This window comes from Cervus elaphus, chromosome 5 (assembly GCF_910594005.1).
Source record: "Cervus elaphus chromosome 5, mCerEla1.1, whole genome shotgun sequence".
NCBI lineage: Eukaryota > Metazoa > Chordata > Mammalia > Artiodactyla > Cervidae > Cervus > Cervus elaphus.
The window spans coordinates 94,007,762-94,022,157 of NC_057819.1; the positions used below are offsets into that span (position 1 = coordinate 94,007,762).

At 41.0% G+C, this 14,396-nt stretch overlaps 1 protein-coding gene and 1 long non-coding RNA gene across 7 annotated transcripts in view; one reads left to right on the top strand and one right to left on the bottom strand.

The window, feature by feature from the left end:
• The first annotated feature begins 739 nt into the window (after nucleotides 1-739).
• LOC122694482 lies at nucleotides 740-14,087 on the top strand. Of its 6 annotated transcripts, XR_006341197.1 has the most exons (4): nucleotides 740-3,270; nucleotides 6,696-6,868; nucleotides 7,194-7,273; nucleotides 10,652-14,087. It is a non-coding gene; the product is annotated as an uncharacterized LOC122694482 (long non-coding RNA). The 6 variants fall into 6 exon arrangements; XR_006341193.1 differs by having other exon boundaries at nucleotides 7,194-14,087; XR_006341196.1 differs by lacking the exon at nucleotides 7,194-7,273.
• Nucleotides 4,299-14,396, bottom strand: part of SLC6A4 (solute carrier family 6 member 4) — a 34,183-nt gene continuing 24,085 nt past the window's right edge. Inside the window, exons 12-14 of the mRNA XM_043903288.1 lie at nucleotides 13,233-13,333; nucleotides 9,334-9,501; nucleotides 4,299-5,046 (exon numbers count right to left, since the gene is read on the bottom strand). Coding sequence (XP_043759223.1) covers nucleotides 4,972-5,046; nucleotides 9,334-9,501; nucleotides 13,233-13,333 — 344 coding nt within the window. The 3' untranslated portion in view covers nucleotides 4,299-4,971. The remainder of the gene's footprint in view (nucleotides 5,047-9,333; nucleotides 9,502-13,232; nucleotides 13,334-14,396) is intronic.

The following is a 14,396-nucleotide window of genomic DNA, read 5'->3' on the forward strand; positions in this document are numbered from 1 at the left end:
TCATATAATCACAGTTAACAGAGGTGAATAATAGAAAATATTTATTCTTGGCTATAGATAATGTGGAAGAAGAAACTAAAGATGAGGGAAATGAAGTACCATTTATATAATTCAGTTAACTATACAGTCCAGAATTTGAAGCACCCCATTGATACATTCGGGCCTTCCCTCATAGCTCAGTTGGTAAAGAATCTGCCTGCAATGCAGGCAACCCGGGTTTGATCCTTGGGTTGGGAAGATTCCCTGGAGGAAGGCATGGCAACCCACTCCAGTATTCTTTCCTGGAGAATTCCCAAGGACAGAGGAGCCTGACAGGCTACAGTCCGTGGTGTCCCAAGAGTCAGATACAACTTAGCGACTAAATCACTACCATTGATATGTTCAACACAAAGTATCCTGAAAACATTTTTTTGGGTTTTTTTGTAAATCAGATCATATTTAAATGCTACTGGAGAAATAACTGCAAATTCTTATTTTACATAAGTTCCTAATTTTATCCTTTAAACTGCATTTTTCATGTATCAAGTTTTATGATAAGGTGTACTTTTAATACTAGAGTTCGAGTAAGAATCAAGTAGCTTTTTAAAAAAATTAGCAAATATTATTTGTTTATGGAAATTTAGGTACTTGGGGCTTCCCTGGTGGCTCAGATGGTAAAGAATCTGTCTGCAGTGCAAGAGACCTGGGTTTGATCCCTGGGTTGGGAAGATCCCCTGGAGAGGGGAACAGCTACCCACTCCAGTATTCTGGCCTGGAGAATCCCATGGGCAGAGGAGCTTGGCAGGCTTCAGCCCATGGGAGTGCAAAGAGTTGGACACAACTGATGTTTGACACTGACTTTCACTCATTTCTTTATTTTCAGCATTTCTCTGAGATTTTTTTGATGTATGTCACTTCAGGCATTTTAAGCCTAGCGATGGGCTAGCTCCTATTTCCTAAATATTTGTTTTTTGAACTGTTAGTGTTTACAATTTGTTAAAAATAGATTACTGTAATTGGAGTCTTCAGTTGTAGAACTGAAGGACTGAAATCACCTGTTCTCTCTCCTAAATGATAAGGTTCTTAGTTTAGCAGACATAAAACTTTTTTCTGATGACGTGCTCCACCAGTGCACACTGGTTCCAAAGTAGATTTGGCCAGTGAAGATAATCTGTTTTTGATAAGGAAATAAAAACTTGATTGGTGGTAAAGCAGTTTGGTATGGATATTATGAGGTGCTGGTAAGAGAAATACAAGCTTAAATTTCAATTGAAATATATTGTGAATCATTAAAAAAAATTTCTGTTTTGATACACCTCATGTAGAAGCAGTACTGAATGGATTCCAACTATATGTTACATAAGCAAAGGCATACTTAAGATTCCATCTTTTCCATTGTAGTAAATGCCTGTTAAAAAATTGAGAGTATTATGTCATTGTAGGAGAGGGAATATTTCTTTAGAAATTTCTAGATTCCAGGAAGAGTAGAGAAAGTAACTAGGTTTGTTTCTGTCCTCTAATGTAGTTATCTGAACTTTAAAACATTGTTCCATTATTGAAATTTAGAGACAGTTAAGCAATGAAGGGGAAAGGTGATACTATAAAAATAACAAAAAAAGATTTAGAGCTTTTGAAATAGTCCTTCCATGGAACTAAATAAGACACATTTTAGTAAATATCATTGATTTATCTCTGATACTGAAGAAAAAAATTCAGAATGTTTCACCAGGAAAGCGTTCTACAGTATAGGGATATTCCTTGTCTTAATGCTTTATTTTGGGATTTTTTTTCAATATTTGAATTTATAAATTTCAGTCTCCAGCATACTTTGCCAGCCCTTTCTAAATTCACCTTCCTAATTTAGAGCCTTTTGTGTAACTCTCCTTGTGTTTTTAAGTAACGGGTGAGCTCCATGATGACTAAAGTATACAACTTCCTACTTTGCGTAGGACTATTGTTTTCTTGCTTTATGGTGATGACAGGTTGTAATAGTCTCTCTGAGGGATCTACTGCTCTTCCCAACTGTCTCTGACCAAATAAAAAAAGGAGAAAATGCCTTCTGAATACTGCCTTGTTTTAATGATATCTTAAGCACCAGGTGTTGATTTATGAGCCAAAAGATGTACTGCAAGAGGAACCAGGTATGGATTGTACCATTGGATAGCTAAGGATTGTCTTAAGATATGTAAGAACAGCACAGGTAAGCCGCTGCATTCCGTGGTTTTAAGCTTTGCTTTGACGGTGACCTCCAAATCAACTGTACAACAGATAGAACATGCCAGGTCAGTCTTTCTTACTTTTCAGAGAGAACATGGTTCTAATTCTAGGAGAATAATCTCCCTTTTCAGATTTGGGGTGGATGAGTTAAATGGAACTTTGTACTTAAAAGTTTGGCATTGGTGGCACCAAATTAACAAGCTGCATAAAAAGAGGGGATGGTGAAAGAGTGACTAATCTCACATAATCACTTTGTCTTACTTTGAGATTCATTATTTGATCTGTCATATGATTTTGGAGCTAATACATTGATTGACTGGGTGGGTTTGTAGGGGTCTTTGCTTCCATCTCCAGATGGGGCAGCCAGGGCAGTGAATTTAGGTTACAAGTCATTCATTCCACACAACAAATGGAATAAGTTTTAAATGGGTTTCAAGTTTTTTGGAATGGAGATAAATTGTTTGGACTCCATTACATATCAACATATAGGAACAATCTCAGTCAACTGAGTTGGCCTCCATTCTTTTGTTGTGTCTTGTCTTTTCCTTGGTTATTTCTTACTAATTACAGAAAAGAAATTAACTTCAGCACTTTACAATTCATTCCATTTTTATTTTTTACTTTTATGTAAATGCTACATTAGATGTAAAAGGTCTTTAAAAGATTATTTTAAAGTTGGTCTACCAACTAAGTTTTCCTTAAAAAATATTCAGAGTAGTATTAATAAGTAGGAATCAAGTAAATGCAGACTATATTGAAGAGAGATTTTGGATTTTTTTAAAGTCTAGTGACATTTGAAAATTTTCAAAACACCTGTATAACACCTGGCTTGACAAAACTCTTTGTTTGAAAAAGTGCTGTTTAAAAAATGGTATCTTTGGAAAATGCATAAGCGTGTGTGAAAGGGGGAGAATCCATATATGGATTTATAAATCCATTTAAAGTTCTTAAAATTTGCAAAGCTATTTACCACCAAATACACTGCCACTTACATTACCTCTCTCCTTTCAGCACTCTAGAAAGCAAAGAGAATGGACATAAGGTAGCAAGAAGGAATGAAAAAGCAAAGATAAGGTAGGTCACTAAGAGTCATTTTAAATCCCCTTTCTCTTTCCCTCTGATAATTTGGGAAATTTCTCAGCAGCTGACCATCTATGGAGAAAATACCCCACTGGGGAAAGCAGGGCATCAGAAATAGAAGAATGTAGTGGAATACAGGAAGATGGCTGGGGAATATTGTTGGGGAAAGGAAGCCAAGGGAGAAAGATCTATAATTGGTTAAAATTAGGCCTCTACTATAGGGATCTTCTTTCTGTAAGGTTGTTAGGATTGAATTAGATTCATATAGAGGACTGATGTGATATGGGGCCAGAAGATTGAGTCCTTTTATCATTGACTAGGCTTTACTGCCTTTAAGGTTTTGGTTAAGGAAATGTCACTACAAGGTAAAATTTGCTTCTCTACCTATGCATCTGAGTGTCCCAAGCCACTGAAGTCACATTTACTAGATCTGTATTAAGGGTTTTATGTGGCATGAATGTCATTAACTTAAGTGTCCCTTTTCCAATCAGCCTTACTTAGACTCAATCTGGAAAATAATCTGGAGGGCCCACTGTCCTGATAGCCACCCAGGAAAAGTCAAGGAGTTGGGAGGAGGTTCACTTACCAGACTCTCTTAATTACTTTTGGATTGAGGATGACCTTGGTTTAGGTCAGGGTGTCAGACCTCTACACCCTGTGAGAATTAGATTTATCTAGTCTTCACAAAGCAAAATAACCTTAGTGGTCAAACTCAGTCATTTGAAGTAGACAGAGCTTAAACCAGATAGCCAACTGAACACTGAAGATGCATTTATCAATATTCATCTTCAAAGTAGTTCACAGCCAAGCCACAGTGACTAATGAAATAGGCCAGATTAGCCTGTGGACTGTTACCCTGTATGTTTAGTAGAGAGAGACAGGAAGATGGCAGTGAAGTGCAGCAAATACTGAAGGCCAGCCCACAGAGGAAAGCATATGGGCTAAAGCAGTGTCCTTGGAAAAGGAATAGGTGGCAGAGCCTGTCATAATTATACCTTTCAAATAACATACATACAAATTTCAGTAGGTGGAATTTGTTAATGTAAAAAAAAAAAAAAAAACTAGAGGAAATTCATATAGTTTGTAACGGGTAAGGATACACTGGAACAGTTGTACACACAGACACACATGCTCACACATACACATTATTTTTCAATTTAGCTTCTTACATCTTTCTCTCCTGACTCCACAGCAGCACACAGGTTACGGGGTTCTAATAGACTCCAGCTATAGGATTCTCTGCTACTCAGAAAACATATGGCTAGCAAGACAGTATCCCTGTTTTTTTCTTACATGGTTTATGCAGTCATGAACAGTCGAAATCTTTGGAAGCAACAATATTAGATACTGATGATCGTAAGAAGGAATGACACAGGAGACTCACAGACTTGATCCTAAACTAGTCCTAATGATGACATGGTGGTTTTCATCACCTCCATACACAGCCTCACACATTCAAAGCAGTCCACTTTAGCTGCATCAGAGAGTCTAATGTGGTAACATGTCCTGGAGATTTCATATGAAGTGACTGGAGGCCGAAAGAATCTGGGCACCATAGTCTTTTGGGACTGTGTCTCTATGAAGAACGCCCTTCCATTGATAGGCTTAGCTGGACTTAGAGGGAGAAGGCGAGGTGTGACTTGTCAGGACTGGAGGAAGAGGTTATTGGGAAGCCATCTTCCTTTTGTTGATGTTTTACACAGCATTCAAGCGGATGTCCCCACAGGGAATCTCTGTTGGTGTTTCTGGGGTGACACCTTTAATAATACGCTGTTAGGAAGAAGATAAGGTGTTATAAATATTCTTATAATTTAACAAAGTTTTTTTCAACATTGATATTAAAGGTTAAATAGCATTTAAATGGTGGTTAATAGTAAATTGGAATAGTTTTATTGACTTTTGTTAAGAAAGGAACCCCGGGGATTCAATTCCCTGGAGGTCCAGTGGTGAAGATTCTACGCTTTCACTGCAGGGGGTGCAGGTTTGATCCCTGGTCAGGGAAGTTCTGCATGCCATGAGGTGCAGCCAAATAAAGAAATTTTAAAAAGAAAGGAACCCCTGTTTGTTCTCAAATATGGGTAGAAATGCCATATAAAGGAACTATATAAAAGCATCTGTAAAAAAGTCACTCTCCTTCTAATAGGAGAAAATGATGACCCTTCAATAGAACCAATGCTGGCCCATAACATGCCTTTGATGGTCTGGGAAAGGACATCCATTTCTCTGGGCAGAGGAGGCTGCATGTGGCCCAGAGGGCTTGGGGAGCAGAGTGAGCACTGGATTCTGGTTCCCCCCACCTCAGCCAGGCTCCTGTGCCCTGCATATATATTACAGGCACAGTGCATGGTGCCACCAGTCACTGTGACAGCCAAGATGTTATTACTGCCTCAATGAAGTCACCTGTAGTTAGTTCATACAAGGGTGCAAATTATTACATAGTTTTAAAAGATGTGCCCATTCAAATCATCATCCCTAAAGCAATCTCATTTTGACATAGTACTCATTACAGGAAAAAGACTGAGAATTTTTACTGTAGAAACAGCTGAGGTACACAGAAGCTTTGGGACAGATCTGAAATATGCTTGGATTTGGGTATGAAATATACAGCCCGCCTTGTAAAACTTAGCATGAGGGTGACATGAAGCAGCTCAGAGATGTGGGGAGCACTGCAGAGGTTTAGGAAAGAAAATATGCAGTTGCTCAGTAAAATCTTTGATGGCCAAAAGTCTGAACCCATGGTGAGCAAAGCAAAATTGGATCTGAAAATAGATTGAAAAAGTATGTAGTCCTCTTTGATCTTTTTTATTTCTTGGTTCTGGGAGTTAATTCTTAAGGAGAAGGGCCTATGGAGTTCTAAAAAGTTCCCATTCTCATAGGTTATGAAATTCACAAAATTGTACATGTGTTCCTGATGACCTTAACGAAACCTCACCCTGGGAATCCATTTAAAAAGGGGTTACGACAGTGCTCATCAGCAACCCAGACATGTCTAGTCATAGAAATCAAATTTTCACAAACCATTCTTTCCCAAAGATGAATCTGTAACCCATAACTGATAAAGAAGAATTAGGCCTTGCTATTTGAGAACTGGACACATCACTCTAACTAGTCTTCAGTGAAGCTATGCTGTGCAGAGAGAGAAGAGCAGTCAGGTGTATGGCAGAGGCAAGACCCACAGTGAAAAGCACAAAAGGTTTTCTGCTCTAATCTCTACTTGCCCATTCTGCTGCCCTCCTGACTGCTCATCTCCCCAAAGGCCAGGTCCACTTATTTCCCATATTTGGGCAGCATTCCAGTTGCCAGACTACTATTGCTCTCAAAATTTGCCAGTCCCTGGCCTTCTGCAAGGTGATCATGCAAGCAGTGGGTCACTGTTACCATCTTCATGATTGCTTACTTATTAGGGACCACATTCCCAGTGTCTTTCTGCAGGTCACTAAGGACTTCTTTGACAGTCACCTAATCCAGCTGATGACTCCAACCTTGAGACTTCCAGGTTGCAGATGCTCGTGACAAGGCTCTAAATTACAGATGAGCAGGTGGTGACTTACTCCACAAACTCCAGCCTTGTATATAGCTAGGGCCCAGAAGAGTTAAGAAATTTACTTTTCTCTTATTTTTTTTTTTTTAAACCATACCAAAATGTCATATGAGTTCTCTGTCCCTCATACATAGAATGTTACAGACCATAAAGTCTGGTATTCACAAAAAATTAATAGTCCCTTGGGATGCTTGGCAAAAACATGCTTTATTCCTCTTAGAAACTAAGCATGCTTATAGGCATGTTAAGGCTTTTCAGAAGTCCTGTCGTAAAGAGACCTATTTAACTTTGCCTTAATCCAGCATTCTGCAAAATTATTTGACCATGTAACATTTCCCCAGCAATAACACTTAATTGATATCCCATGGAACTACAGCTCCTTACAACACACTTTGGAAATGTTAATCCAGTTCAGTGAGCACATTTTAAAGATGAAGAAACTAAGGCCCAGAGAAGGTAAGTGACTTGCCATAGTCTTTTCCCTCCCAGGCCCCCATGACTGGCTGTATCGTGATGCTTCCTAACCCACTGTTTCCCATCTGGTGGCCTGTGCCAAACATGGCCCTGCAATCAACCTTAACCTCTACTACTAATGGATCTGAGCTCTCTTAATTGTACACCTTTGGGTAGCATTTCCTTGTGGCCAACGGGAATTTGCAAGAAAGATAACCAAAACTTGAAGTACAGTCTGTGACCAAAGAATACTGAAATTTATTGACCTGAATTCCCAACCTTGACCTTGGCCTCTGGGTTTGAGTCAGTGGGGTCAGCGGGCTATCATAACTACCATAAAGAACAGCCAGAAGGAGCAAACACAATGACTCTTGCCTGAGCATGTATTTCAGACAACACCAGAATCCATGACGCTTTGGGAGAAATGAGGTTGTAATAGGGCTGTTCTGCGTGTAGGAAATTAGTAACTCCTTGCAGAGTTCTGTTCACCTAGAATTCAGTTTTTCTATTTGGAAAAAGAAGCAATCTCAGTTCTCAGAAAAGAGGTGCTGTTTAATTGCCTCAGGCTCTCTGGCTTCATGTTTCTTGTGAAATGTTTTAGGAAGATGAGTGTGATAAACTCAAATATGAGTTTTGCTTCTAAGAGCCCACAGACTAGCCCAGCTCTGATTTCAGGTTGTTGGAGAGCACAGTCCCTCTAGCTTTCTCCCAAATACCACTTTTCACCTTTGAGCTCACCTCTGACAAAAGCACCCACCCACAGACTTCTGTAAGCAGCTACTTCTTCAGGCTCTCCTGCCACAGTAACCTCGCTGTGGCATGAAACACAACCAAGCAAGTAACGACCCAGCATTTTCAATTTTGCTAACATCGCTGGGAATCCTGGTGGCCTGAACTACTATGACAGCACAGGATGAAAAGTGACAACTCGTCTTTCTAACCTCTAGAGCCAGTTTCTACATCCGCAAACCATTAGTACCCTGAGGACACAAAAGAGAAGCTGCACCTAAAGGTGAAAGAGCATTGGACCAAAAACCAGAAGCCCTGGATTCTGAGCCTCCCTAAACTGTGTCCCTATACAAGTCACTGAAATAAGGAAACTGTGAGTGGCAGCATTCCCAGATTCAGTATCTTCGCTAAGGATACCTGCCCATCTACCTCACAGAGTACTTTGATAACAAAGTAAGATAATCTACATGAAGATACTTTAAAATATATACAATCTTATACAAATTATAAGGTTGTTATTGAAATTTTTACAGCACACTATTCATTTACTGACACAAATCCTGCTATAATGGCAGCTTTTTTTCCCCCTACTCCAGTAACTTAAGCTAAAACTATGATATTATTGGACTTCCCTAGTAGCTCAGATGCTAAAGCATCCACTTGCAACGCAGGAGACCTGGATTTGATCCCTGGGTTGGGAAGATCCCCTGGAGAAGGAAACGGCAACCCACTCCAGTATTCCTGCCTGGAGAATTCCATGGACAGAAGAGCCTGGTGGGCTACAGTCCATGGGGTCTCAAAAACTCGGACACGACTGAGCGACTAACACAGACACATAATATTGTTGTAACGTCCTTATTTAGTGATGATTTTTGAAACAGCCCTTATCACATTGCTGTTAGAAAAGTGACCACAGACATTTTCCACCATACTCTCTACTTAAGTGGATTTACTTTAAATCCACTTAAGTCAAATTTGTGTTATTGCTGCAGACACCATTGATCTGATGTCTGTGCTCAGTGGAATGCAGGAGGCAAAGTAGTTTTCTAATATGTTTAGAATGCTATATACCAGGCTGTGCGCTGTGGCGCATCCAAACAGCTCACCCATTCCCCTTCATACTTGAGGCTTATGGGAGATGCCTTAAGATGACAGTGGCAGCTATCAGAGGCTACATAATGATGTCGGTATACGATTATATAAGGCTGAGAGCCTCTTGGTGAATCCTTGTGGTGGACTTCTCTCCTTTGAATAGAGCACAAGAAAAGAACCCTTTTCTTCCCAAACAATCACCAATCTACACACAAAAGCACTACACACAAACTAGCACATACCTCCTTAAGTGTCCCTGGAGTAACAATCAGCCGGTAAGTTATATATGTGGGGATGCAGATGAAAGATGAGGTTCCTATGCAGTAACCCAGGATGATGCTCCACTGAGGATAATCATACTGGAAAAGTCGTAGCTGTGGTGGGCTCATCAAAAAACTGCAGATGATGAACTAAAACAGAAATTTCAAGAAACAGTGAAAAATATTCACAACACCCACACAGAGACAGTCCTAATACTGCAGAAAGTGAAGTGAAGTGAAAGTTGCTCAGTCGTGTCTGACTCTTGGCTACCCCATGGACTCTACAGTCCATGGAATTCTCCAGGCCAGAATACTGCAGTGGGTAGCCTTTCCCTTCTCCAGGGGATCTTCCCAACTCAGGGATCGAACCCAGGTCTCCCGCATTGCAGGCAGATTCTTTACCTGCTGAGCCACTGGGGAAGCCAACAATGCTAAAGGGAAGATAATTTCAGGAAATTGCCTAAGGGTGAGATATCCTAGATTGATCTCTGACACAAAGAAGTCACTAATTTCTGTGCCTCAGCTGCAAACAAAGAAGGGCTTATCTTGATTTTCGTCCCCAACCCCCATCTCAACCCCTACAGTAGGGATGCCAAGGCCTCAGAGAGTTACTGAGGGGAGATACAAAGGAGAAGAGACTGGCATCCATCAGGCATAGTTCAGGCCCCAGTTTGTCAGATGGTGGAGGAATAAACTGGGCAACCTCTCCATGGCTCCTGCCAGTTCTAGGGCTTCATCTCTCTCTCTCTCTCTGCTTTGTTTTTATTTATCTCCCCCTGCATTTCTCTGCTGATTGTTTTTGGTAACATGGAAGGCACCTATGTCCAGGAGACATAATAAGGTTCTCAAGACCCGGAGAGGATGCAGACTCCTGAGTACCTGTTTCTTCTCTCCCCTCTCTTTATTATTAACCCCAAGCTAAGGACTAGGGTTTCAGCAAGGATGGCTCTGCCACGAGGCATCTTGACAACAAATGCCTGCCTGCCACTGGCCCGTGTAATGAAAGGAATAATGGAAGGAAACAGCAGCTTAATACACTTTTTACTTGAAAATTCAGTGAAGATTTCAACCAAGAAAAATTTCACGCCGCACTCCCAACACTCAGTTTATGAGTTTTCTTATTTCAGTTTGTTTTCCAGAGAGAGCGTAAATGCCAGTTTTTGCCTAGTAACTGCTGTGCCGAAATCGTTATTGCTCTTGATTTAATTTTATCTTATTATTTCATAGTCATAAAGAAGACAGTAATGTAAATTATTTGTGTGGTTAAATGTCTATTTTTATCTTTTTTCTTTGTCCTCAGGTAATAAAAATGGGAAACTGTTAAGCACACATCCATCTTCAGCACAGCACTATCCTAAGTCCAGGAAGAAGCTTTCAAAACGAGCCTGGCCATTTGCAAACCTTTCTCCAGACAGACTCTCCTCAGCCAGCCCCGGCTACTAAGGAAGGTGATTTTGGGACAGGGAAAGGTAGGGTCTGGTCAGGAGCCATGTCTGCTGTAACTCGTCTCATCTTGGTGTCGGTGTGTGGAACCTCATGCAGTTCAGGGAGGCTGCAAGCTCTCACTGTAGCCACTAAGTATTGCTCCAGACACCCCCACCTCCTTTGCTCATATACAATATTTTCTTTTTCATAACTTGGCTTCAATGAAAAAGAATATTTTAAGTAAGCTACTCATACTCATTGTTTACCTAAAGCAGCCTTAAAAAGCCCAGAGCAAGGGATCTGTTAAGTAAACCCAGAAGTGGAGGACAGATTTGCCTCCTCTTAATTGTACCCTGAAGCACCTTTAGAAGAAGTGAGTATAGTGAACATCACAGAAATTATAAGTCACATGCCTGAACCCAGATCTGTACCTGGATTTTACTGGGCACAGAAACTCATTGATTGTAGCCCAAGTGTTCACCCAGTCTGCCAGACAGCCACAGAAGTGAAAATACCAAAAGCCTGGGGCCAGGACTAGAGTAAGGCATATGAGGTATTCCACCTTGGATACAGCATTTAAGGGGGTGCCAAAGTTCAGTAATCAAGAAATAATATTTTAGTGCAATACTTTAAAAAGACAAACTCTTGATAGGACCAGATTAGGGTGAGTGAGGTGAGACATGCCAAGTATGTGGTCAGATCTTGTGTGTGTTTAAAATACTAGAATTTGCTCATCAGTAAATTTTTTTTGCATTAATTTTGATTTTTTAAAAATACTGCATAAAAACAGTATTTATTGGGACTTCCCTGGCTGTCCAGTGGTTAAGACTGTGCTTCCACTGCAGGGCACCTGGGTTCAATCCTTTTTTCAGGGAACTATGATCCCGCATGCTGCTTGGTGTGGTCAAAAAAATAATAGTAATATTTATCGTGGCTACTAGGACTTACTGTGCAGCTCATGAAGGACCTGACAGGTGTCCTAGTAATTCTGTATTCATTTTCTTAAAGATGACCCCCGCCAAAGTTCTTTAGGCATAAATCTTGAGTCAGACATAGAATTCATTTATTGTCAAATGAGAGTGCTCAGCTCCAAGGGTTGCCTGTTTGCCCAAAGATGGATGAGCGCCCTGCTAACATCCCAAGTGTGCTCCGAGGTAGCCTGGGGTAAAGTGCCTCCGTGCTCATCAGCAGGGATTACTCTCACTTCTTTCATTTATCTGTAACTCAATTTAGGGTGGAAGGAGCTTTTTGATCTTCTAGAGCCAGAGCCTGTTCCTTCAGTCCAGCTTATTAGGATATCTGGGCCATCCCTTTCCTCAGAGGACATGGGTATAGGTGTGCCTTCTTTCAGAACAACTCTTCTGCATTCTTTTTGACTTTCCCAGGGCAGCCCTTTATGTTTTGTGCTTTGTGTACCTGCATGTCTCGATATTCACCTGTAAGATGGGCAGCGTGCTCATTCTTGCTTCTGTTATGCTACATGCGTCTCTCTCTCTACCACAGAAGCCCTCCTTGACTTCCATTCCCTGGACGCTGGAGATTTCCAAAACCAAAGCCAACTCTGCCCCAAGCAGCAGAAACTCTCAGGGCCCGGGGCTCTGGTATGTGCTGTGGGCGCCAGTGCTCCTCTAGATCTTGGCCTCGTAGTTGCTTATTACCCTGTCATCTTGCTATTGCTTTTTGGTAAACTTAAAACACAATGTATTTTTAAATCCAGAAATTTTAGCTGTTTTCAGTGAGAGGGTTGGTCTGGATCACTAGTCTGCCATTACTAGAAGCAGAAGTCTTGACATAAATGGGTTATTAATTTATATTATTACCAGTGCTTCTAGATAATCTACTTAAATCCTTTCATTTGTTTTTCAAAGGGAGAGACACTGGATTAGTGCCCTGAGGAAAGAAGCCATGTCTGTTAGTTCACTTTCATGTTCTCCACGCAGGGAAGGAATGATGCTTGGGGCTGACACTCAGGAAAGGCAAACAAGGCCCTCACCCTGGGTATAAAACTTTAGACCTAAAATTGAACTGAGACCTGACTTTATCTTCCCTTTCCTCATTGACTGCCTGTGTAGAAGTTTGATCCAATATTGAAAACCAGGAATTGAAGCTTTCAAGTATAATCATAGAAATGTCTGGTTCTCCCTTCAGTTCTGTGTTTGCTTCATATATCTTGGGGACTCTGCTGTTTGGTGTGTGTAATTTATAATGATTTCCTATTCATAATAAATTCACCCATTTTCATTAAAAAAAAAAAATAGCAGTGAATATAAGTTTAGCATAAAGTCTGGCCTGGCATTTCTTGCTCAATGAACATTATGTGTTATTATCATGGAGCAGGGAAGCAATGAAATAATGTGACAGAAGCCAGAAGAGTGGTTAACTTTGAGGGTGGTGGTGTGTGTGTGAGGGTGAATCTTTTCTCTAGGGCCAGGAGGAGAAGGGAGATGACAACTCACCAGGAGAAACAGAGGACTGATGGCTACCCAGCAGATCTTCCAAAACCATCCAGGGCTGAAACCAAGCATTTCCTTCACATCACTGCAGAACTGATTGATGCCTACAGTCATCCAAAAGAGAAGGAGATTGATTAAGAGAGGAAACAGACTGTCCTCCTAGCCCTTGAGTCTCAGAGAGAGTAGCAACTCTGGAATTTCTCCGTGGGAGGGGTTCAGGGACACCAATCTGGTCTGAAAGTGGGACGGGGAACATGTCACAAAAATACTTGTTATAGCAAGCAAAGCTCTTTCTACAGAGAGTGGGAGGACTGGTAGACACTGGGGACCTAAAGCCTTGTCTTGGTGCCCCACAGCACCCTTCTAGGATTTCACCATGTATCTGATTTTATCCTTACTGTAGAAAAGGAAGTTGAACTTTGTCTAAAAATGTTGAACCCACTTGATAGAGACTGACTCTGACCATATGCTAGAAACTTTCAAGAGAAAATTCTAACCACACTATTGCTCATTCATGTTGTCAGATCAAGATCAAGGTTCTTCTCTACAAAGTAACCGGCAGGGAAGTGAGAAGTGGGAACTCCGACTGGGGAGAGATGGAGAAGGGGAAGGAAGAGCACTCTGTGGTTGCTTCCCTGAAAATGCCCACAGGTCTGTAGCATCACAGACTTTGAACTTGGTTCTCTGAAGTGCTGAGGGGGTGGGGAGGACTTCTTTCAAACACACAAAAAAGTCCCAAAACCGGGCCCACGTATAACTCAAAACATGGGATCCCCCCTTCTTCATGTTATGTGTAATGATCTACATGCTAAAGCTGTTCTGCTATCATAGAAACTGGGAAAATAAATATATTCAGAATGAAATAATCACTTTTTTATTTTAAAGATCTCTGAACTTGGTTTTCTTCATTTCCACTGTCTGTGCCCTCCGGATCCTTGCCCATGGGCTCTTGGGATCCCCGCCCAGGGACCCATGTCAGCTTACTCTGCACTCCTGGTGGTTTCAGCCTTATCAGATTCCATGCCACAGTTGGGGGAAGGGGAGTAAACTGGAGGTTTTACCAAGACACATAATCCAAACAGAAACACTCTGGCCTCTTGCCTGGAAGATAAGCTCCTAAACCGTGTCTCAGGGCTCTGGAGGGAGAACCTGCTTGTGAAATTTAAA